At 45.5% G+C, this 25546-nt stretch overlaps 1 protein-coding gene across 1 annotated transcript; it reads right to left on the bottom strand.

Annotated features, from left to right (window-relative positions):
* Positions 1-2219: 2219 nt before the first annotated feature.
* LOC117227262 (uncharacterized) lies at positions 2220-15019 on the bottom strand. Its single transcript, XM_033482361.2, has 2 exons — positions 14642-15019; positions 2220-10176 (listed from the first exon to the last, which is right to left on the bottom strand). Exon 2 carries the CDS (start codon positions 10118-10120, stop codon positions 6737-6739), a length of 3384 nt encoding a protein of 1127 aa, XP_033338252.2. The 5' UTR covers positions 10121-10176; positions 14642-15019; the 3' UTR covers positions 2220-6736.
* Positions 15020-25546: the final 10527 nt, after the last annotated feature.

The following is a 25546-nucleotide window of genomic DNA, read 5'->3' as shown; positions in this document are numbered from 1 at the left end:
AATTTTTATTTGCCACAATCGGAGGGAAAGATTTTTTATTTCGGATAATGATGAAATGTCACAAACGAGACAGTCACTGTCGTACGAAGAAAATCTGCCTAAAATAATTCAGAGAAATTATAAGAGAGGTTTAAGAATTTCGATAAGGTACAGCTGAAAGGAGAGATCCATAATTAATATCGATAATAGTAAATGCGAAGATTCGAAACGAAATAACGACGTTTAATCGGACCGTTTAATCCGACAAGATACTTCGAGGAACGCCCGAAGACAACGGACTCGACCCGTGAGAACATCTCCCAGCCCCGGTCGGACTGGTATCTCGTAATGGTCGTTATCTTTGGCTACGACGGCGTCGTTTATAAGATCGAACAATAGCGCTTCACGAAATTCGCTACGTAGCGAAATATTTTGTGGACCCTCGACCCGCCACGTGGATTCCTTTGATCGTCGAAGACGTCGGATGCGAGAGTGTGGTAGTTCGGCCGGCGGTGGTGAAATTATTACGAGAGCGGAGGGGATGAAATTTCCAAGTTGCCGACCGATGGGGGAAAGGAAGCGTGGAAACGAGAGGAAGCGAGGGGGTGAGAAAGTGCTGCGGAGCTTGGAGAAGGTAGAGAGAGACTTTGATAATTGCAATTCACTTCCTTGTTGGTGTATAACCAGCGTTTGTGGTGGTTGATGAGTGGGATAACCGTCGGGGTGGACCTTGACGAAAGTGGCGGGGTGCGTTCGGCTCGATACCTTTCTTAAATTTACCAGGAACCTCGAAGACCGGACCGTCGACTGCCGCCATCGGTTTCGTAAATAAATGACGGCTAGGGAAACAAACGGAACGGTCCCGATTATTCTATTCAGCTTCGGCGGGGGTGGGCGCGAGGCACGAGTGGACGAAGGAACAATATTACTTGGCTGTGTTCGAGACCATTCTGCGGCTCCACGCCCTGGCCGCCCTTAAAATTTTCGTATTGTTCCCGGCTAAATAAAACCCTCCGCGAAGAAAGCCGAGTGGTATTGAATTCGCGGCGAGAGACCGACAACTGGAGGATTTACTTTAAGAAGGTCCAGGCTGCATTGTTGCGATTTCACAGTTCGAAGTATTAAATTTTATTTGCCAAACAGAAAAACCTCGCCGCGTTATTTATGGTTTCGATCGGTGCGGCGCGGCGGCCGCCTCGGGGCGAAGCTTTCCTTCTAGCCCTAATTAATAACTGGAGGCGAACGATAATGAAAAATTGCTGGTTGTTTTATCTACGGGAAGGAATTACATTTCCCCCTCTGTGTGCACATATGTGTATGTGTGTGTATTATATGTATGTTATATATATATATTCTCCCTTTTTCGGAGCTCTTGGAAACCGCAAGAAGTTATTGATTTTTATATATATACGATTTTCGGTGTGTACGCTCGTCTCTGTGTGTTTGCGTACAAGAGTAGGGGATGGCTGTGTGTCATTTACTCATTGGTGGTTGGTGGGACAGAGATGAGAACGGTTGCCTTCCGCCTTCCCTTTTCAAACCGAGTCGACTCCGGCCATCAACCGAAAGGAAAACTCCGATATAGCGCAGGCGTTTCACGTCTTCGGGTCGCGCTCTCCCTCTCGCTGAAAATTGACCAACCCGCTTTTCCTTTCGTTTTCCCATAAAATATTATCCCTCGCTACACTCACGACGTATCGTCCAGGAGCTGATACCCCCACCCCCTCCCCTGTCATCGCTGCTCCACCCTCTTTTCCTTTTCCGTTATATCGTCGCTCTCTCTCTCTCTCTCTCTCTCTCTCTCTCTCTCTCTATCTATCTATCTATCTATCTATATATATATATATATTTCTTTTCCTCTTTATTTCATTCTTTTTTTCGGTACGTGTTTGCGCGGAATGGAAAAAAGTTTCGTTAAAGAAACCAGATACGATGATATTTGACTTGTGCGCGTGTTCTTCTACCGGGTAAAGTGACAAAGGTTCGGGACACGCGAGCAATTTGTCACAATTTAATTCATGACGGCGACCCCGTCGCGATATGCTGGAAAACTTCATCGGAGCGGCACCCTTTAAAATACGAAACAATGAATTTGATCGATCTGACGGGAAGGGCAGTCGAGTAAATTGAATTATACAAGTTGATATCGTGCAGCGGTAAACGGTGAAAATTTAATGAGCAACGTAAGAACGGACGAGCGGTTAGAAACGGAAGGAGTGAAAATCAAATGGAGCATATAATGAAATCAAAGAAATAAAATGTTGTTTTATTCGTACATACCCGGTCACACGTGCGTAAATCATAGTAAATCGAGGTCGAAAATATACAAAATAATACAACGGGAATGTAATAGGATAAAAATCAGGAACGTCCTTACTTCGCAGTCTTATTATAAAAATATACGATCGATTTTGTATCAATAAATCATTAGTGGTTAGTGGTCGTTATGTATGTACGTATACATGTACACTATGTACTACATGCACGTGTACATATCGATACTCGTATGTGTACATATTTATATGTATACACGCTCTCTCCGACTACGTCGACGTGACTAGATCAGCGTTTTTGGGATTGTAAATCGTTTCGAAAATGACTAGATCGGATCAGAAGAAACTTCCTCTTGACGCGCGGTGTACGTTAAACAATTCGGTACGCACTTGGAAAACACGTACACTCGTCTAATGATAATAATAATATTATTATTAATAATAATAATAATAATAATAATAGTAATAATAATAATATAATACAGATTATGCGTATATAATACTTTCGACATCAGTGTGCGAAATACGCTCGATCTATGATACGCGTATTCATATGTATGTATATATATACCAATAATATATATATAATATATATCAATAATCAATATATTTCGTGTTTCTTTCATTTCCTTTTGATTTAAGGGGGTAAAATTTGATTTTGCGCTCAATTACGTTTAGTCAAGGCAACGCTAGTTTCGGGACGCTGTTGGTTCGCAATCAAATCATTCGCCGGGGTCCGCGATGCCGTCGTGATTTCCTGTGCCAGCGAAAATCCACCGAAAAATGGAAAAGAAAATGAGAAAGGAAAATACAATCTTTAAAAAGGAAACCAATGCTCTGGAATCGATGAGATTCGATCGGGTCAACGATTCGCAGCCGGCACACGAGAAACCATGACGCTCCCTCGTTCCCCGGCGTGTCTCGTTGCCCGATATATATTATCGACTGCGAGTCGTTACAATAATTAAAATCTACGACCCTCGTTGCCGCGCACGGGCCATTAAGTGCACAATACGCGTATTTCCATGGGATGCAATTAAGAGGGTGCCGATTTACATGGACGCACGCGTTTTGCATGTCACCCGTGCGTTCCGCCCGTGGGGTGAGAAAAATGGACAAAAGGGGGAGAGGGGCAGGCCTTTAAGAGCTCTCCCTCGCCCCCCTCGGTTACCGATCGTTTCTCCTGGACTTTTTCGGAAAAATTCCGACCAAGGTCGCGACCTCTCCACTCTGACCTTTCCCGCGAGGGGACCAGATGCAGGACCGTTTGTCCAGACCCATCTCGGCTGCACCACAATGCTGCTAAAAATTCTATTTTCCCTACCCGAAATTCTCTCTTTCTCTCTCTCTCTCTCTCTTCCGCTCTCACTCATTCACTCATTCTCCATCTCTCTCTCCCTCCCTTTCGTTCGTTCTCCCTGTTACTCGACTTTTTCTTTGACCGGCTCTCTATCCTTATTTCTGGATCTCCCCACCTTCGCACCCCTCCGTCGATTCTCTCTCTCTCTCTCTCTCTCTCACTCTCTCTCTCTTTCTCTTTTCCTCTCTCAATGGATTCGTAATGGCCGATTCCTCCGGCCCCCCCAGAAATATGTTAATGCACGCGTGCGCGCATACACTAATTCGACCCGAATTTTCGCCGGAAAACCCGAGCGTGGCCTGTTAAATGACGCGGCGCTCGAATTTCAGCTGTCCCGGGGAAATTTTTATGGGCGCTGAGACAAAGGTCACCCGGCCCGACCCGCGCCCGTTTTTGCGTCCGACGCGTACACGCGCGCAATAAATCGTGATCGGGCGGAACGAGCCCCGACTCGACTGACCCGGTCGTTTACCGAATTTCCAAAAACGCAGCTGGACTCCGATCGCGGCGATTATTTCTGTCGCGGTCGAGATCCTCCGATTTCGTGTTCGTGTTCGGCACGCCCGAAACACGGCGAAAACGGATGAACGTGGAGCGCGCGTGGCGTCCTCCTCGTGCAAACACGACGAAAGTTGTCGAAACGGGCCGCGTTATTATTTCATAATCCGAGGTCAACATCGCGTGGGCGTGCGTCGAGGGCGGAAACGTAACGCGCGCCTGTTTGTTCGTCGAAGGGACGAGCTCCCCACCGGTGCAAAGAACGCATTTTCGAGAGGCGAGCTCAGTTTCGAGCGGCTGCTGCATAGCCATCGGCCGGTCACTCAAAAACAGCTGTCTTTTCGAACACTTCGATCGACTGTCTCGCTGACCGTTAGCCGTGAAGCCGGGAGAAAGCTGAAAACCGAGTAAAAAATACACCGCACAACGTATCTCTTTTTTTCTTCTACGTATCGTTAAACCGTTATACGATCCTCCTCGAATTCGAACGACGGCGCGGCGCGCGTTATGGCCTCAGCGTTACGCGCGATAATGATAACAGGAAAGACGGCCATTACGAGATCCAGAGAATCGCTCGTGTGTTTCTCTATAATTATATTTGCTTCGTCTTCACCGGTGACAACGAAAATAGTATGTGTCGATAGGCTCGTGTCGGACGTGCGCCGGGGAAAAACTCGACTTTTTGATGGGCGACAATGGAAATTTTGATTCTCAGTTTCTTCAGCTGCAAGGCACGAGGTTGAAACAGCTTCTCGCAAAAAGGAACTTCACGTTTCATTGTACAAACAACTAGACTATGCGAATATTAAACTGTTTCGGTATAGTAGTTCGAGAGGTATGGTTGGCAACCACGAGTAGAGTAAAAAATGGGAACCGTACGGTTGAATATATTCGCGAGGATGGTCGTCCGAGATCTTCCGATTGCGAAGAAATCGGGGGCGCGTTATTCGATACTCGCGAAATGCTATATCGATAATATTTAAACGATTATTTTAATTCTATGCGATCCGTTGGCTGTGTATACGATTGTACTTTTTGTTGCGAGTTATACTGTGTCGACCCTGAGTTTTCATTGGCTCTCTCTCTCTCTCTCTCTCTCTCTCTCTTTCTCTCAATTTCTCTTGCATTCTCTCTCTCTCACTCTCTCTCTCACTCTCTCTCTCGCTCGCTCTCTCGCTCTTTCTCCCTGCACGTTGATATCTAAATATTGTAACCGTAGATTAAGTCTGCTGCTGGCGCACGACAATAATTACTAGACTGCGGAATTTTATGCAGTTTGTAATCGATTAAAATCTTCCGAAATTTATAACTCGCAGCGTTCGATACCAGCTCAACTGGAACCGATTTTATTTTTAATCTGCTGCATCTATTAGCGGAGAGAATAGAATATTCAGTAAAAATTTAAAAATATGCATAAAATACCGGCTCCGATGCAGAATAGCGAGAATGATTTTATTTGATTTCGAGTTTATCGAAGCCATTCGCGGAGCAACTAGAATTTGATTTTCCAGTTTCCTTTAACCCGCTCGCAGATGCGTGAATGGTCGTAAACTTCCGCAGTCCGGCAATTATAATTTTTCATCTCGTTCTGTCGTAAGGTTATTTTCTCTGTTTTCACCTTTTCTATTCCTCGTTTATCGTACCTTACGTATATTTTATAAATACCTCTTTAAATCTCCCCCCCCCCCCCCTTCGTTCGCTCTTTCGTTTCTACATAGTATGTATGTGTATTGACTAGCACGATTGCGAAAATGAAGAAGTGATCGCGTATTCTACTTTGCTTCCATGCGTTCCCTTTTGTTCCCGCCTGCGTACACGTAATTTCTGGATTTGAGCAAAAGCAAAACTGGCGTTACGAGGCGAATTGCAAACGAACAAAGGACATTATCGTTGCCCGACAGGTAGAAGATACGGTCGCGTGCTCATTGGAGGTTCGTCGCGTTTAAAATAGGAACTTTCTCTATCGTCCTTTCACGTTATACCATCAACTATTTACAATATAACGTTCCGAACTAGAACAGAATTAACAACGTGGTTTTCAAACGCGGAACCCTTCTATCGTCCACCGACATTGGTCGGAGTGCGAACCGATCCAAGACGCTGCTGTTGGCCGTCTATAAATTATATTATTGTATATATATATATGTATGTATCGAACACTCGATTAATCATCGTTACGAAAGATCACGAAACAAGCAGGACAAACAGGCGCATGAATATGTAGTAGTAGTAATAATAATAATAATAATAATAATAATAGTAATAGTAATAATAATAATAATAATAATAAAATCTTCTGAAAAGCACACATCCCAGAATGTTCGTCCACCACGCTGGAAACTGTCGTCTGGCGGGCCGTTTTGTGTAAATAAATAAATAGTGAATATCAAAAACCATGTTTCGCGTCCGAGGTCACCGTATACGCGCTATTCTCGGTGCAGCAAGACACGCGTACACTAAACAATTGATAAAATGGGACTCCGGTGGAGCCGCGTATATGAAAAATATATATAAACTTTCGCTAACTATTACCTTACACGTTAAATAGGAACGAATAACACGTGCTCAAATCGCAGACGCAGAAACGGGTCCAGGAAATGCCGAAGGGGATCGCGGTTCGATGATCTCAAGCGGGGCTCAGGGTGAAGGAGGCGGTCAGCGCGTTGCTGATCCGCGATTTCACCGGCAAATAGACCAAGGCCGGCGCGAATCGTTTCTCGGAGCCGGACTCGTCGCCGGATTGCGTAATCTCCTGTTCCTCGATTAAAAACGGCTGCATGATCGTTTTGTCCGGGTTCGAGTTCATGTCCTGGGGCATCGCGTAGCAGGCCGGCATCTTGTGTCTGTTCGCGACGTCCTTCAGCGTCCTGCTCAGCTCGGCCAGCACGCTGTCCGTGGGATCGCCTATCGCCTTGTGATCTTTCCTGACATGCTTCTTGATCCTGTTCAGATTGGTCGTCGCGTAGCCGCACTGCGCGCACTTGTACACACCTTGAGGTGTCACCTGGACCGCCGTGTCCTCTTGTCGTTGGTTCCTGATCGATTCCGGGATCGTTTGAATGGCAGTGACTTGCGGACTGTTCCTCGCGCGCTCGTCTTTCGTTTCCTGCTCGAACTTCTCCTTGACTTCGACCAGCTTCTCCATGTCCAGGCCCAAGTTGCCGAGAACAGGCGGTTGAAAGTGAGACAGGAGCGCGGGGAACTGATGCGCCGTGAGCAGGTGTTGATGCAGCATCTCGGGCTGATGAAAGCCCTGCGAGCAGATCGGACACTGCAACGATTTCTCGACCTCCGTGCTCTCCTGAGCGTTCACGTGGGACCGCTCGTGCAGGAAAAGGAACGGCAACACGGTCGTCGTGAAATTGCAATAAGAGCAACGGTAGCTTTTCAGCTGCTGGTCCTCCGAGGATGATCCCAGCAAATTCGACAGCACTTGATTGCCCAGGCCGGCGTACTCCGCCGACTTGATCTGCTGCGGAATATCGAATCCATTTGGTATCTTCAAATTCGAGTTCTGCGCGTTCTTCGAGGCGTTTGATACACGGTTCCCGGATTTCGTAGCTTGATATTGCTGTTCCATCTCGCGCCACTTGTCGATGCCCATCTTCCCGTGGTCGCCCATCAAGTGAGCCTTCAGCCATTTTATGCTGCGAAACCTTCTGTTGCAAATTGGACAGACCTCGGTGAAGTGCGTGAAGTATCTGTGACTGAGATCGCCGAGCTGCTCCGGCTTCAACGCGTCGTCCGCATTAGGCGGCTCTTGAGCCTCCTGCTTCGTCGAGCTGGGCGTGTTCTCGTCCACGATCCCGTGCGTGTTGTGCTTGTGGACACGCAAGAAGTACTTGCTGCACAGCTCCTTGTTGCAGATGTTGCAGATCACTCCGCCGATCTGGGCCCCGTTCTCGATCTCGATACCGTGCATCCTTTGCATGTGCGTCTTCATGAAGTACTTGTTGCACAGCTCCTTGTTGCAGATCTCGCAGTAGCTCGACGTCGGCGTCATCGACATCACCTTCTTCTCGGTCGGCGTCTGGCTGGTCGGTGTCGTATTGGTGACCGTGGCTGTGGTGGTGGGTGTGTGGGGAACGGAAGTCGAGATTGCCGGTTGATGGTCCTCGGCGATGTGTCTTCGGAGAGCGTCTTGGTTGAGATAGTCTTTCCCGCACAAGCTGCAGAAGGAGGAAACTGTCGTCATGGGTGATTTATCCTGCGGCGAGGACCCGGGGTCCTCGCCGATGGTGCCGTGCTCCGTCACCATGTGAACGTGCAAGGCTGCTCTGCAGTCGCACTCTTTGCCGCAGACGGCGCAGCACATGCCCTTGCCGGACTTCAGTCCGTTCAGCTGCAGCAGCATCGTCTGCAACTTCTGGAGGTCTTCGGAGATGGAGTCGTTGCGCTGGTCCTGCTGCTCCAGGTCGTTTTCCTGTTTCGGCGACTGCTGCTCCTCGCTCTCGTGCATCTTCCGACAGTGAGCCTGATACAAACCGATCGTCTGAAACCGTATGTCGCAGGTCTTGCACTCGTAATCCTCCCCCGCCCGTTCATTCGACTCCGTGCTGCACGCGCTCTCCGCCACGATCAGGTTCAAAGGGCTGGTCTGTACTTGATGCCAGGTAGCCGCGGACCCCGGGTTGCTCGGTGACTTCTCGTTCTCCTGAACGACGATGCCGTGCCTCTTCATTTTATGCGTGCGCAGGAAATACTTATTGCAGTACTCTTTACAGCATATCTCGCAAAACGCTTCCGGATTTATGACCCCTAAACGACGCAGCCGATCGGCGTTAAATCCGGCGTCCCTTGCCTGCTGAATCGATTGAGGCGATAGGTGTCTGGGCGCCGGCACGAACGTCGCGTCTTCCTGCTCCATTCCGTACTCCTGTTTGAAAAGGGTCTCCATGCCGCCAGGACTGTTCCTCGGGGTCTCTCTGTCTTCTTCGTTCTGCGGGAACGCGATCTGCGCCTCTTGCGACTGGTCCGGTTGCTGCTCGGTGTGCATCTTCTGCTTGTGCTTGCGCACCGAGTCCTCGTTCTTGAAACGTTTCTGGCAGAGATCGCAGGCCACGCTGGGCGTGGGCGGTGTCACGGGCGGCTCCAGCTTGACCATGCTGTTCGGAAAGCTTGCTGGATAGAGGCTTCCAGCGAGGTTGTTGTCCGCCGTGCTGGGTCCGGGCGAGTCGACGTAGATCCCGTGCTTGTTGGCCTTGTGCGTCTTGAGGAAATACTTGTTGCAGAACTCTTTATTGCACAGGTCGCAGTACGCGTCCGGATTGAAGATCCTCATCGGCGCTTGGCCCATCGGCGGGCGGACGATGTGGCTGGAATCGGTTAGCGGGAACGCGGGCAAAGGTAGATACTGTGTCAACGCGCCGGGGAACCCCGCTTGAAGGGCTTGCAAGTGATTCGGTAACGCGGAGAGCTGGTTCACGGGACTCGGCCATAGCTCCTCGTTCTGCGCCTGCATCTGCGACTGCACGTGTTGCCCTGTCGCGCCTAGCCAATTGGTCGCAAAGCTCTTTACGCTGAGCAGGTTCACGGGGTTCTCGGATTGGTCCGGTTGCTGCGGCGGTTCCGCCTTGACCACGTTGCTCGGCGAGCCGGTTCGATTGGGACCGGCTAGCCGAACCGCGGCACCGTGCTCGTTGTCAATGTGCGCGTGCAACGCAGCCTTGCTGTCCAAAAACTGACTACAATACTGGCAACGGAACTCGTTATTCAGGTTCTCGTCGCCGCGCGTCGACGACCGGCTCGGTATGGGTGACTGCGTCGACAGCTTACCTTCGCTGTCCTCGTCCTCCTCTTCGTCCTCGTTCGACTCCTCGTGCAGGCCGGCCGTCTGCGTCGAGGAGAATCTTACGGGCGTCGTTTGTTTCCGCCTCTTCTTCGGCCCCGTCGAGTCGACGTCGACGCGGAGACGTTTCCTGGCGTCGCCGCGCTCCCCGCAACTCGACCCGTCGCTGTCCAATTCCGTCAAGTCCGATATCGTCGTTTCATGCGCCATCGTTGAGGACATCGTCTGCTCTACACGACAAGCCCCCGGTCCGCTCCGCGCTCTTAGATCTCGTCACCCTGTCGAGCACAAGAAGTTCGCCACGCGTTACCATCTGCAGTCGCGTACGTCGGAATTCGGTGGTCGCGGGACTGGATCTGTGTCGATCAGATTCTGGGATCGATTGTTCGTGTTTCCAGCGACCTCGATGTAGTATCGTCTAACGAGTGTGGAGGAGAAACATGTATACACAATGGGTTAATCACCAACAATTATTTCACCGTCAAATATTTACAGCGACTCCCGTTTTACTGGCAAATGTTATTAACGACACTTCGTATTCACACTTCGTACACTTCGTACATAAGAAATATATATCTTATACACTTCGTATATAAGAAATACGGCCGTTGCCGACAATATATTAGAACAGCTATTTATAACTAATGAAATAGTTAATAGTTCTCTGTCGCAAGTACAATTAATATATAATTTATATAATAATCAACTAATCAATGACAAGAAACATATATTTTGTATGCCCAAGTGTCAGCCTAAATTGCTTTATAAATTGCTTTAAATCGACGTTTAATGTATAACAATTAATAAAAATTGTTGTTTAATAAAGTACTAATATAAATGTATCATTATTGTCCCTACTTCTACATTTTTTAATAACATTTGTCGGTGAAACGAGAGTTGCTGTAAACATTTGTCGGTGATATCAACGTGCCGGTGATATCAAACAATATCGGTGAAATGCGGCGCCGCTGAAATCGTGTCGATGAAAACATTGTCGGCGAAATAATTGTTGGTTATTTTAAGGTAACCCATACATAATATACATGCATGATGTGTCAAGGCTCATTTGGACACCCTACACGCGAGTGGACATGGTCCGAAAAGGGAGGCGTTTGGGGAACGCGCTATATGAGTCATATGTACGCCCAACGTTTGGGGCTGCACGCGGAGAATAGCAGGAATACGACTTTTGTAAGCTCTGTGATTACTAATTGAACTCGACAGACCCGTGCTCGCTAAATAATCCACGGGTCCGTTTCGAGCTACTCGAATTTCTCGGTAATGCCGGGCGCACGGCGCACAAAATGTTGACGTCGACGCGAGGTATGCGGATGAAATACCAGGTAAAAATGACCGATCGATTTCTCCTTGAACAAATCATAAAAATCATTCGTTTCGTATTCTTACCAGCGATCGTCTTCGGTTCAGGAGTCACCCGTTGGGCATCCTCCTTTCAATCCGCATCCGCCGTCCGACGAGCATTGACAATAAATAAATAAATCAGCTCCGAAATAACACAATCCGGCGCATCGCGTTGAACTTTGTCGGTCGTCTTCATCGTGTGCGAACACTGCCACATCCTTGTCGAAAGCACAAACGATCGCACAGGTCGGAACGCGAACAGTTTCAAGACGAAGACGGAGATTTTTCGAAAGGCGTCACTGGCACGTGGCGAGGGTTGATACACCGGCACGAAGGGTGGCCACCTCCGGGGGACGTTGGTCGAACGAGTACTCGAGAGAGAACCGAGTGCACGATAGAAATTTTACACGTCGTCGGGACGATGGCTCGGCGTGTGCCGATTGGGAGGGTCGATCGGTAAAAATTATCGGGAGGATCAATTCGACGGGAGGAAGAACGAAGGGAGCGACGAGGAAGGTGGATTCTTGAGAGAGATTTAAGGACCGAGACGAACAGCTGCAGGCGAGACGTCAACGAAATTTAAAGATCTTGAAAAGGTGCTAATCTACGATCCCTCGCAGGCTTACGCCTCTCCTGGGCTCTCCCAGGTTACTGTTAGGTGCAGACACGGTGCCCTGTGAAGGGCCTGTCACATCGTTTTCGTCCCTACCACGTTCAAACAGCTACCACACAAATATCCCCCACCACACACTAACGAAGCAGCGCTCGCTTCCATCCTCGATTAGATGATTTCAAAAATGATGCGATCGATTCTCGCGCGACTCGATGCTTAAGCATGATTTGAATTTGAATAATTGATGAGGAAAGTGCTAATTATATCTTTCTTTCATATAGATAAGCGCGCCTCGGAAATGTTACGGTTTCCACTCGATAAATGAATAATCGCGAAACGACAGACCGCGCGCTTGTCTTCTATTTATTAACGTTAAAACAGGTGATCGATCATTTTTTAACGACGCTCCCTTACGGACTGTCGAAAACTTCCAAGACTTTTGATTCCGCGGTTTATATCTTTAATCGGTGCCGCGTGATGTTGACGTTTTCGTGTTCGCGTTGTTTATCGATTTCCATCGAAACGAGGGCAACAATTTTTAATTTTGCTCGACGATGACGGCGCAGTATTCTACTTTACGGATTGAACGTTCGAAGCCAGGCGAGGGTTATTATTTGACATTCGAATGTCTGCGTGTCTGCGTATCCGTCTACGGAAATTGGATTACGGAGGGGTTGAAAACAGGAGCATTGAATCGGGATCAGCGAAGGAAGGGGAGAGATCCTGTGATGCAAAACCCGCATTTCTGCGCAACGTTCCACGGATTTTCCAAAAATACGCGTAAATACGCCCGTATGGCTCGTCGAAGGGTCCGCGGGCGCGCGCGCGTGTGCGTGCGCGTTCGTGTTGGGGAAAAGCTTTTGCACCGTTTCTGTCCAAAATTGGATGAATGACAGCGAATGAACGGAAAGGGGAGAAGAATGATGCAGAATGGGGAATTTCGTGTCTTTCACGAAAGGGTGTCGAGGAAAACATGTTGTTAGAGAGTAGAAAGCGTGAAGGATCGAGGTGTGGGGTTGAAAATAATCATCGAGCCTACGGCGAAGGGACGGGAGAGGTATTATTAACGATGCGCATACATTGCATATGCCTTTCCTCGGTTCCCTCGAATCGTTTCGCGGCCAGAAATTGCGTGGGCATACCGCGTGCTGCACGGTAAACAACGTGCCGGCCTCGCCAATATAACGATGCTGCGACAACATATGTCGCGGATGCGCATATATTTGCAGCTGGCCCGGTTTTGGCCTGGTGGAAACGATGCCGCGATAAATTATGCGTTTCGGCGAGGATAGAATCGCGATTAATATTTGAACGCGAAGAAATCGATGTGATCCGACCGAACAAAGCGGAACAGGGCATACCAATATTTCTCGGCGGGGCACGTTTCCTTCGAGACCGAACGCGTTCTCGTCGAAGAGAGACGCGCGTTCGATCCGCAGAGCGATTCGCAGCTAAAGTAATCGAAAAATTCGGGGCCGGCGAGTTTGTCAGCGGGCGCTTATTGGACGCAACGTCGGAGAAGAAAAGGAGGCCGATAGCGGGCCGGAATGTCTCGAATCGATAAGAGTTAGCGAGTGGCGAATTATAGAAGTTCCGTGCGCGGGGCGTTCGATCATCCCCGTTCTCGAACTCTCGAAAGAAAAGCTCTCTCCCGCGAACTTTTTGCGCTCGTCCACCCCCGGAGCGTGCGTGTGCCTGTTAGAGAACGCCGGGGCCGTGCGTGGGTGTGCGCGCGGGTGCGTTTATATGTGATTTCAGTAGAGGCCTATTGATCGAGCGGCGAACTTCACTGGTCCGCACACGCGCATAAGTCTGCTCGTAAACAAGACAAATATCATCGCACCAGTCCTGAAAATCTATCCACCCACCCTCTTTTCTTTAAACGCCCGAGGCGATTTCACCCCGGCCATGTCCGGCACTCTTGCCGACGATATTCGCGTTCGAATCAAATTCTCTCGATTCGTCGACAAAACGAGTCTCTTATTTTCATAATTAGAAGTCGCTTTTGTAAATATTTTCGGAGCAATGGAATTAGGGGATCCGTTGCTCTCCGAGCGCTGTACGAACTGATCGTACGATTGTATTTTCAGTTTCGTGGAAATATCTTCGGAGCAACGCGATATTTGTCGATGAACTAGAGTCGAGAGCTTCGATCAAAACTATCGTGTTTCGCGGAAACCGAAAGCATTCGTGTGATCGAAGAACACGTTATCCGGCTCGCGTTGTAATCATACCGGGAATCGCGGTGCTATGGTAAAAGGTGTGATTCACATAAAGGTGGGGATCACGGAAAGTCGGATCTGCGCAATGCGTGTCGTCGGATGAACCACGTGGAGTATTCGCATGCAAAAGACGTCGCTGGATATCGGACGGTCTTTTAGTCTTCTCTGAATGGGCGACGGTGTAGTGTCGTTTTGTAAATTCCCCGCTGATAGTCGCGGCATCTTTTCCTCTCGTTTTTTTTCTTTTTATATTCATAGCGAGTACGATCAGACGGTCGGACGTAACTAGAACCACTAATCTGTTGCGGAAAAATATCGACGAAGTTGCGAAGGTCGAACGATTCCGGTCTTGTATAATCGCATACCGTACCGACGCATTGATTCCTCTGCAAACGATTGGATCGCTGGATTCCCAGGAATTTTGCCGGTCATAATTTGTCGACGATGGTTTAAAAGTAAAATTAACGAGTGTGTTACGCGCGTCGTCGTGCGGCAGCGAGCACGCTTTTCGAAGAAGATTTATCACGTTTATCGTGCGCCACTTACCGTAATCAGTAGATCGTCGCCCATGTGGAGCAGCCCGAAATATTCGCGATCGGCCGTTTTCTTCTCGTTATCCATTTGTTAATTATCGCGATACGATGATGAGTCGCATTCATTGAGTTAGGCACGGGCTCGCGACTGATAAAGCCCACGATAACGACGATAACATCACTTTATTCACTGCGCACTGAAAGCCCAGAAAAACAATGGAAAACGTGTGTGCGACGGAAGATTTGACGTCTTCGTCAACGAAACCGAGACACGGTTCGTCGAAACGTGTCGGGATTGAAAGAAACGGAAAGATAAACAAATAACAACAGCGCAAAAACAATTGCGAGGAGGAACGTCTACGAGTTTCTCTACTTACTATTGTTTTGGCCATCATGCCACGATGGCGGCCATACTAGATATGAGAAAGTATCCCCCACATTGTCCACGGCCATCTACTAATTCCCCCATACACCCCCGCGCTGAATTCAACCCCCCCATCCCCGCTACTGCCACCATACCCTCGCTCCTAGTCCCCCCCAGCGAACTCACCCCTTACTCCTTGTTACCCTCTTTCAAAGTCAGGGACGACGTCTTGCTAGGTTCCGTCGGCTCCTTGCGTCCTCTTCGCAACGAAATTCCCGAATTTCGCAAAACGTTAACATCTTGCGACGAGTCGTACGTTCGGCCGTGTTATACCACTGTCTAGGACATCCAGGATGCTTCCGATGATCCCCGCGATATCGATCGTCGGACAAGACTTTCCGCCGAACGACGATACAAGGATACCGAGGCCACTTTAGGCCGCTGATCCGTGCAAACAAATTAGACAACGATCAGCAGCGGCAAGGAGGAAAAGTTTGACCCGGAAAGCGTGAGGTCGTTGGGTGTCCGCAGCAAGACATCCGTCACTGCGAGAAGGCGCTTCCTCCTCTCTCCGGCTTACGCACCTGCACACACGTGCGTTAAAAAAGGCGCTTGCCCACACTTACACACGCGCACCCGTCCGCCTACGGACAGTCCGCACGGTCTCTCGCCGTCTTGCTCGCGATTCGGCACGAGTAGTCCTCTACCCCAGTTCACAGTCATTCCTACGGCCCTACCGTAGGCTTGGCGAGGGTGAAAGGTTCGGGAGGGAAGAAAGCCGAAAGAAAAGACGGGGAACGAAGTCGAAACGGAAAGAGAAAGTGAGGAAAAGTGGGGGGGCTGGACGGGGGGACGGCGCGCGCTCGGGGTGGCATTTTTACTGGTCACTCGGAATTCGGTTCTCCCACCACCGCGGAATCAGATGACTCTCCCCTCGAGCCTCTCTCCCCGCCCCTGGCACCCTAACCACCTCACCCCGAGGTATCCGTCTGCCCTGACCCCGTGTCACCCCACTTCAGCCTCTAGCCCGGCAACTACCCTCACGCAGCAAATTAGTTTAGCCTCACGGACAAGACCGGACTGGTGCAAGCCTCCTCTCAGGAGTTTCCTTCCATTCCACGAGAAATGACGCGCAGAATCTTGCGAGATACACTCGCACCTAGACCAATCAGATATCTTTTTTTTTTCGAAAAGTACTCGGGGGAGTTTGCGCGATGACTGGCCGAAGGCTGTTCGACTCTCGTGCTCGCGTTCTGATACTTTACGATCCGCTTCCCCCCTCGAGCAACTTGCGCGGACAGTCTCCGTTTCCCTTAACGACAATATTTCGCGAATGTTCATCGCGGCAAATATATTTTAGCGGTCGAATTAACGGTCGAAGTATCTGCGGCGTTCGTTGAACTCGTTTCGGATCGGTCGTCGAAATGAAATTCAACAAGTGCCTGATTTACGAGACAGCCGTCGTTCCTCCGTAAACGAGTATAAATAATTAACGGTTGCAGGCAGATTCAACGACACACGGTCGTCCCGCGCTTGATTGTATACGGCAGCTCTTTCGTTTCGAATGAAATTGCTTTGTCAGCTCCGATTCGCCTTCCGGCCTGCTAGCTGACACTTTGCTTGCAATTTAATCGCGCGCCGCCATGCCCATAATGCTATGTTGCGTGTCGCTCGTTGCACCCGTTCCGTCCCGCACCTGTTTCGCGAAATGCTTTCTTTCGTACGTTGATAAAAAAATATCGACATGATCGTGTATAATTCAAAAAATAAATTAGACCGACTGGCCAGAAACGTACCAGCGAACGCAGGGGCGTTCCGCTCTGCGGTCGCACACTTGTCACGCGATTCTATGCGGTATTGATAATGATAATGAAGTCGGTTCGATTCGCATTGGCTGTTCAAAATTAATGATATTATCGGAGAAACTCTGCGAGTCGTAGGCCAATAATTTCGAATTGCATGGCGCATTTCAATTGGCGGGCCGCGTCTGCCTAGACCGGTGCTCGTTTTCCCAACTGTCGTTGTTGCCCCGTTACCTAGGGTACGAGCACGCGCCGCATTCGATGATCTTTCGATGATGAATACCACGTTTCAGCGTTTCCGACCGGATCGGATCACACGCTATCTTATGCTTGCGCAATTATTCCGCTGCTGTTGGCTTAATGGAAATGAATGGACTTTTTATTAACACTTGTCATTCCAAGCATATTTTCATGTTATCAGCAGATTGCGAGTTTTTATGGAGTATCGATAGTCTATTGGATTAATTGTAAGATTCAGATAAGTAAAAACTTCTTTATTTCTTAAATCATTTTATCCCTCTGCGCTTCAAGCCGTTTTAATACTAAACACGAAATAGTTATGTTTGCCTACAGTATTTCCATTTTACATGACTAAGCCCATTTTATGCACATGAAATTGAACATTTGATAATGTCAACATTATTTTGGAATGTGATGTAACAATTTTTAGTGGCGCTTCAGAGTTATCATTCCAATGCAACGAGTCGATAAGCAGAAGTTAATGCGTTGATATTCTTAAATTGTTATGATTTTTACAATATTTGAAATTTCAACTCATTTTTGTTACGAATCCAGCATGCCTGCGGTGTAATGAGTAAGTCAAATTTCAAAGTGTGAAAAGATTAAATCAATTTAAGAACATCAACGTAATATTTTCTACTGATTACGATTGTTAACCCTCGGACTCCTGAAGCGCAGCCTCCTGTGCCGGAGTCATTTCTGACCAACATTGATATTCTACTAATACATATTTGCGGTCCTCCCCACTCTTGCTCGCCGTTACTCCGGCACAGAAGACGGAGGATTGGACGGAGAATAAAATTTGTTTTCATCGTTTGTGCCTTACAATTGAGGCAGACAATTTTTATTTTACATAAAGATCCGCAGTCCAGTGATCATTAAGGTCGACATACAAATGGGTTAATGCACAAATCTATTATTCATGTTCTAAGAACAATTCGATCTTGACAATGAAGTTCTATTTTACATAATTTTATGTCACTTATACTGCTTACACTGCTTCACTTCCACAAACGTATCTTAAATATTTCACTTTGGTTATAAGTTTCCTTTGCGTCAATTTGTAAAAACTATGCAATATAAAATAGAGAAAAAACAAACACTTTTGATGGATTCTTTTATTTGAATTTAAACGAGGAGTTAGATAATCAGTGTGCGCCAAAACCATTTTGATCATTCTTGAAGCGGGAAAGCTATATGTATATCAGCGATCCTTATACTAATCTTTTAACACATCCTGAACTGATTGATTATACTGATACTAAAGTACATGTCGGAAATGTTTTGTTTCATTCAATCTGATGAATTTCTCGATACTTGTTATCGCATCAAAAAATTCATGTTGTTTTTGAAAGAGAAAAAGCAGAATTTATCATTTTATGTTAAAAATAATATAAAATTCCGAGCTCGATTGCGCTTGAAACATAATTGGCAGAGTCTGAAAGTGGCTCACAAAAATGTTCGTACACCTTTTAAAACGCAATAATTATTTTAAGACTGTACTAAATAACTCGAATCTTTTTTAGATGATAGAGGTACTAGTCTATTAGATGATTACTGAAATGATTTTTTTTAAATTTTGCTATTACTTGGAATGATAAAAAAATAAAAATCTCTCGTTTTTTCGATTCGTTCTTTCGTAGGTCTCGGTGACTTATATGCACATTGAAAATTTTATCGAAATCGGTACACGTTGTTATCAGGTAGAACAAATTAAAGATCGCAAAAATCGCAATTTCATCACGATTTTGACCAAAAACTGTAACAAATCTGCTGTTTTTAAAATCCTTCGACGCCTGTAGCTCGACTCTCAGTTAATCGATTTCGATCAAATTTTCAGCACGCATATAAAATAGCGAGATCCACAAAGGTATTTTTAAAAATTTTCGTTATAGGCGTAGATAAAAAAGTTAAAAAACGAGCGTTTTTAATTTTTTCTTTTCATTCCACTTGCTTTTCCAAGCAAAATTGGAAGACAGCTTTTATCATCTAGTAGACTGGTCCCTCTATCATCTAAAAAAAAATCAAGTCATTTAGGTCAGTTTTGTATAGTTATTGCGTATTAAAAGATGTACGAACACTTTTGTGGGCAAGACAATACCAATTATCGCTACTATAAATGCGGTAATTCGTAAAATAGGTAAATTATGAAAGTCTCCATCTTCATAGTTGAACACTTTCTGCCGCATATTCTATAGCACTGACTATACCGATAGTCTCGGATCTAGCATCGAATTGTTATTTCAGGAGAACTGGTCAACGAGAAACCGAAAAAAGAGCTTTTGTATGCCTGCGTGCGGTAGAAACGAACAGGCGTATGTATTACTCAAGCACGCGCGCGATTGTACGGCGGTCAGCTTCCCTTTTGCACTTTTTTTCGTTCGTCCCTCTTGAATAATCAAATCACCGTGAAGGAAAAAAAAATGGAAAAACGTGTAGGACGAGTAGCCGTGTCGCAGGAGAGCGCGTCACATGGACGGTCATGAATCCGACGATTCAATAGCGGTTCTCGTTCACGTCTTTTTTTTTTGTTGCCGTGAAAAGTATCGCGCAACGAGGCCGAACGAGCCCGCGCAAAGATACACGGCATTCGGTTTACAACGACTGATGGATCACCACGTGTAATTTAGCTTGATTGAGTTAACGTACCTGGATCCCGGCAGGTGCTAATTAAACTTTCATTCCGTGCCCGGGACGTTGCACGGTAATTACAGTCTGCTCTCGTAGTAATTCCCGTTTCGTTACGCTCCGGTCAAACAATGAAACAAATTCTAAGAAAAATGGCGAACATTAATACCGATTGCTTGAGAAACTCTAGTCGGACAGTTGCTCCGCGGATTGTATATTTAGCCGAAGCGTGGCTGTTATCATTTGCACGTTTTCTACGTATTTCGCAATTCGCGTTTCACAGTCCGATTTTCTGAACGGCGTGTACGATGCGCATTGATTGGCAGATGTCGGGAAACGGACAGCCGCAAACAAGGAAAAGGAAACAGCGGAATAAAAAATTTGCTTTTCTTGGTACGGACGTAATAAAAGGCAAACGATCGGCATCGTGAAATATAATCACCAAAGCGTCCCGGATCAATTCGGCATTATTAGCTCGAACCAAAAGAGGGTCGTCTATTACTGGACAGCTGGACAATAGTAGCCCTATATGCGATTTTTTTCTCCGTCCACCTTTTCTCTCCTTTTCCCTCGCACACTCACCCTCTCTCTCTCTCTCTCTCTCTCTCTCTCTCTCTCTCTCCCTATCTCTCTCGCCCCCTCTCTCTCTTTCGTCTTTTCCCCATCATTCTTCCTCTTCTTCATTTTCTGTGGTTATCGAGTGAATCTAAATTTTAGATTACTAGAATTTGTTAAATAATGTTTTAGCTTTGTCTACAATTCCGAATACCCGAAGCAATCGTTTAATTGCAATGTGTTCTCCGCATTATGGGGAGAAAGTTGTAAAATGGTGTAAAAGTTTGATCGTAAGTTAAACATTGTTTAACCGTGTGCACCGTAACCACGAGTCGGACTCGTGACTAACATTTCATACATAATCTACTAAATATGAATGTTATTCATTTCTCTTAAATCGAAACAGAATTTAATTCTTCTGTTATAAAAGTCTAGGAATGAAAGTAAAAAGAGACATACAACAATGAAAAATTGTTTGATTTTATCAAGTGAATTATTAAGGACGGAGAAAACCGAAACAACGCAGTTGAAAAAGAAATCGTAATGCTAGGGGTTATGGTCTTATTGTGCACAACTAGTAATACATTCCAAACGGAACTGATTTTACGTGAAAAAGTCATAGACCAAAAATAACAGATACGTCAAAAATTTTATAAGGAAAAGTCATCGATAGAAAATTGACTTTTACTCACTTTAAAAGGTAGTCGTCATCAAAAAATGAAAACGTTAAGATATGAAACGATTAGAAGAAATGAACTCTTAGGTATGTGTTATAGTTACTAGTTAATGGTTATATAAATAAGCATTTTTTCTTTGTTACCAATAACCATTATCAATAACCGTTACACATGAAAATTGCTATTTTAAATAATTGCTTTCTGTTACAAATAATTTGTTTTTTGTTACAAATAGCAATTAACGATGTCAAGGATATTAGTTCGTTACAGCTAACCATTATAATTGACGAAAACTGTATTTGGTTATGAATTATATATTGATAGAAACTATTTCCGATATTTTTCTAATGATTGTTGGAAACTAAAAGAATTTTGCTCATTTTTATAATTATTTATTAGTAAAATCATCAAAATCATCTAAGTAAAAATTATTGTAAGTAAATTTTATATTTTTAAATAAATGTATACATTTTTTATTATTAATTTATATATTTATAAGTAAATGTTATTATTACAAGTAAAAATCTCCTCTTTTCAAAATGTCCACTTTGCGCAATCTAAGCACGAATTAGGGTGAAATTACTGCCCTTCATTTTTTTTCGTTTTATCTGTAACAGTTATGGTCCTTGGAACAACTTTGTTGTCCTAAAATTTTGTTGTGAATTTGAAAATTCATAGAGCACGCATGCTATTAAGTAACGTTCGAACAACCTTCTCCAGTTTTCTTAGTTTCACTTTTTACGAATACTAATGTGTGCATACCTGACCAGTTTACAAATTCAATGAGAGTGGAACGCCGTGCAAATACATGCTTCGCCTTTAAAATATAAGGTCAAGAACAAATTTGCAACAACTTTTAACAAATCTCTACAAATTCAAACATGTACAACCAAATTGCGATGTTCGTGACATACATAAATGATGTACAATACCCTTCCAGCCTGCGCACAAACTATTTATCTATCACTTTAAATTGGCAACTGTACAATGAAAAATAACGTTTAGAATACAACAATTTTATTATCTAATAGCATAAATACACAACATAATCGGTGGCTAACAGTCGACTGAAATACTTATTGCTGCTATATTTAAAAAATATTAATGTATTGCTTCTCTATCGTAGCAAATTGTTTTTCGTATCTATTTTTGTAGGTCATTTTCATAAAACATTTTCGTTTATCATAAAAGTGGACATTTACGATCCTATTGTATTTGAAACGAAGGATAAATTGGTTTTTAAAACCCGTCCTTTCCTGTACTGGTTTCTGTAATACGAGTACATGAAAGTTTTTAAACAACTCGTTTATCATGCATGACATCGCTACGGTTAATAATGATATCGTTTTTCACCATCCCCGGGGTGTCCAACAGTAGATAAAATGTATCCAAGGCCAGGGAAATAATAATGGTCGCGTAACATGGATATACAGTTTCCTTGTGGTTTTCTGTTCGTGTGCGGTGTTACGATACTTATGTTGGTTTCATATCTGCAGGATATCGTGCATCGATACAGTAGGAAACTTATGTAGGTAAATCGTTCCTGTAGCAGCTGTTGATAATCGCTATGTTGTTCTAAGAATCGCCGTTTACGCAAAGAATAGATCGCGGAGCATCAATTTATAAAATAAAAATGCGGCACTGTCTTCAGAAGTAATAAAATATTTTTTAATTAATTGTAGTACGTACGCGCTCCAAGGGCTGCTCTTAATTTATGCAACATTACGTATTATTGTTAATAGAAAATGTTATGCTAAATTTATCAAAGAATTTATCAACAGTGTCTCTATATTTATAATTTATTTAAAAAAACGTAATACTCTTTGTGACATAGAAAATGTCCGAGTTCAGGTTTGTGAAAGATCTAAGCTCAGACTTGCTTTTGAAAATCGAGTCAGCATTGTCAATCTCAGGGTGTATAAATTCAGCATTAATCGTAAACAAAGCCCCGGGCTGAAAGCGTGCACAGCCTCCCCCGCGTTTGTCCCCCTATAAATCAGTCAAGTTGCACGATATCGTCGGATCTGTTGCGCGAAAGGGAAGAAAACAATGAACCTACGTAGGACAAGAGTAGCGTTACTTGATCCAGTTACTGGCGGTGTTCCTGGGAAGGGGTTAGGATCGTCACGTACACGGGGCGGCGATGATGCCTTTTGTGACGAGGGGCGGCAAGGACAAAAAAAAAAGAAAGGAGAAGAAGCAGAAGGAGAAGAAGAGAGAAAAAGAACGCTCGAGCTTGCTTTCATGGGCGCACTAAAATATTCATTGTCTGAAAATGGGCGTTTGTTAGAGTGTGTATAGTCGCTCTGTGCCTCAAGTGGCGAGAGGTCTGAAATACAGCGCGCGAGACCTAGAGTAGGTGTGGAAGGCCTTCTATTATATCTCAGGGCACGAATCCGCTCGAGACCCGGAGGTTCACAACCCTACAGAAATTCAATATCTTGTTAGGTGGACGCGTAATGGGCGTTCTTTTCGATCGGTTCGCTCGATGGTGCCCATCCGCGGTCCCAAAGTCGAGAATCACGATATTTCTCGGCCGTTGTATCTCGAAAACCCGTCGGCGGGATCTTTTTATTTCCGGTACGTTTTCACCATTTTATAACCACTTCTGCGGCACTTGAAGCCGCGACGAAGGAAAACTTTCTCTTTTTCGGTTCTTTTTTCCTCCCCCCTCTTTTACAGGTTAGACTCAATGACAGCGTCGTCGCCGCGCCGCGCGGCGCGGTATTCGTCCATTATCGAAGGCCCGTCATAGAATTGTCGATTCGCGCGGTAATAATTAGAATCGTCACGGCGAGTTCTTTTAATTGCGTCTGGAGAGCGCGACTGCGCGCGCGCGCTCGCTCTATCGGAATACGATACGATCGGAACCTTCGGGACGACGACCGGTGTAGTAATATCGATGCAGCCGAATTAAGCTATCTTCCAATTAATTATCCCTCCGTATGCTAATCGATTCGCGCCGGACATAGATAGAATAAATTAACGACGCGCTCTCGCGAAACCCCGATTTATATCCGCAAGCGGCGCGGCCGCGGTATCGTGTGCTCGATGCGCAACTCCGAGCGGCTGGGACGGGTATTAACAAAACGGATCAATTATATGAAATGGATGCAGAGCGATGCGTGGGGCTCGCTCTGAATGTCACGTATTACGCGCGCGTCTCTACGCGACGACTCGAAAAATATTCGAATAACACCGGCCACGGGAACACAGCCGAGACCCGGCAAATAGGTCTCGCGGAGATGCCTGGGAATTTTTCAAATAGCGAGGCTAAAAATTTCAAGTTTTCATGGCAGTCGAGTGTCTGGTGATGCTAGACGCTCGAATATAATCTCGGCTCTTCCGGTGGAGCTTACAAACGCCCGAGGGTGGCACGAGGGTTGGTTGACTAGGACCAAAAAGGGTTGCCCCTGATACGACGTGGTGACAGAGGTTCCTCGCGATGAAGCACGTTGTTTCCGCCGAAGAATATGGATTTTATGCATGAATAAAGAGAGGAGGAGCACCCGGTTGCACCCTTCGTCCCAACAATTTCCCTTACCCGTCAGTCTTCGGACGACTAATTCAGCTACATTGCGCCACTGTCGCCACCGACGACGCCACCGACGACGCCACTGGCACCGCCACTATCAACGGCACCGCATCGACGCGGTGCAACGATAACCCGTCGCACCTGCATCTGCGAATTTGCATGCACAAGCACGACAATCCGCATGTTTGCCCGTGTCGCATATTCGATGTAGATCCCATCGACGATGCTGCTATCGCAAAATTTTTTATTCCGTTCCTGTGCACACACCTTAGGAACCTGGCCCGTTTCGAAAATCTGCTCGACGGTGCACAATGCCCGATATCGCGAGTGAAAACACTATAAAACGTAAACATGACGAACAAATTGTCACGTGTACATATTTGCTTTGCCGTCGATATCGGCGTAAGAAAATTCGTCAAAAATTCCGTAAAAATTTGTCTTCTCTTCTTACCACGCTGCGTCAGAAATAGATCGCGGTTCTCTACGTGTAATAGAAATTTTTTGCATTAATTGCGTGAAGTTAGTAGTTTTTTCCTTTAGTTAATAGTTGATAAGTTAAGGATAACGCATCGACGTTTGTATGTGCACGCTGGCCAACAGTGTTAGTGGACAAAGGCATATTTTATTTTATCTTTCTTCATTTGAAGGATTAGATAAATAGCGGATTTTGTGTATTTTTAGCTGAAATATAACTTAGGTCAAATACAAAACTGTGAAAATATTAGAAGAATTGAAGAATGTCTTTCTAATGTATGCAACTTATTAAAATGGCTGAAAGAGAAAAGACGTTTTTATCGGACACAAGTTTCTTGTAATTAGCTTTGACAATTTTTATTTTGTACAAAAATCTGCAGTGTAGTCAATAGCGAGATGTTCTGTTTGTATATGTTAGTTAAAAGGAATTGTAGCGGACTATAATAATTGCTACTACACTAATTCCTTTAGTGACTTGAAGAGGTTTCTCTGATTTCTTGCTGTTGCAGTTACTTTAAAGAAAAACTGCATATGTTCGAGAATTATGTGTTGCAATACACGATTTAATTATATGTAAGTAAATTGCGAGTAAAAAGAGTAACACTTTTTACTGTGAGTGGATTGCACTTGTTTTTATTTTAAT

This window comes from Megalopta genalis, chromosome 3 (assembly GCF_051020955.1).
Source record: "Megalopta genalis isolate 19385.01 chromosome 3, iyMegGena1_principal, whole genome shotgun sequence".
Classification (NCBI taxonomy): domain Eukaryota; kingdom Metazoa; phylum Arthropoda; class Insecta; order Hymenoptera; family Halictidae; genus Megalopta; species Megalopta genalis.
Note: the sequence above shows the minus strand (reverse complement) of the source record. Positions and strands in the feature narration are given on the sequence as shown.

Bases quoted from the DNA above. Each gene is read 5' to 3' on its own strand.
- LOC117227262 (XM_033482361.2), bottom strand. From the start codon at position 10,120: ATGTCCTCAACGATGGCGCATGAAACGACGATATCGGACTTGACGGAA.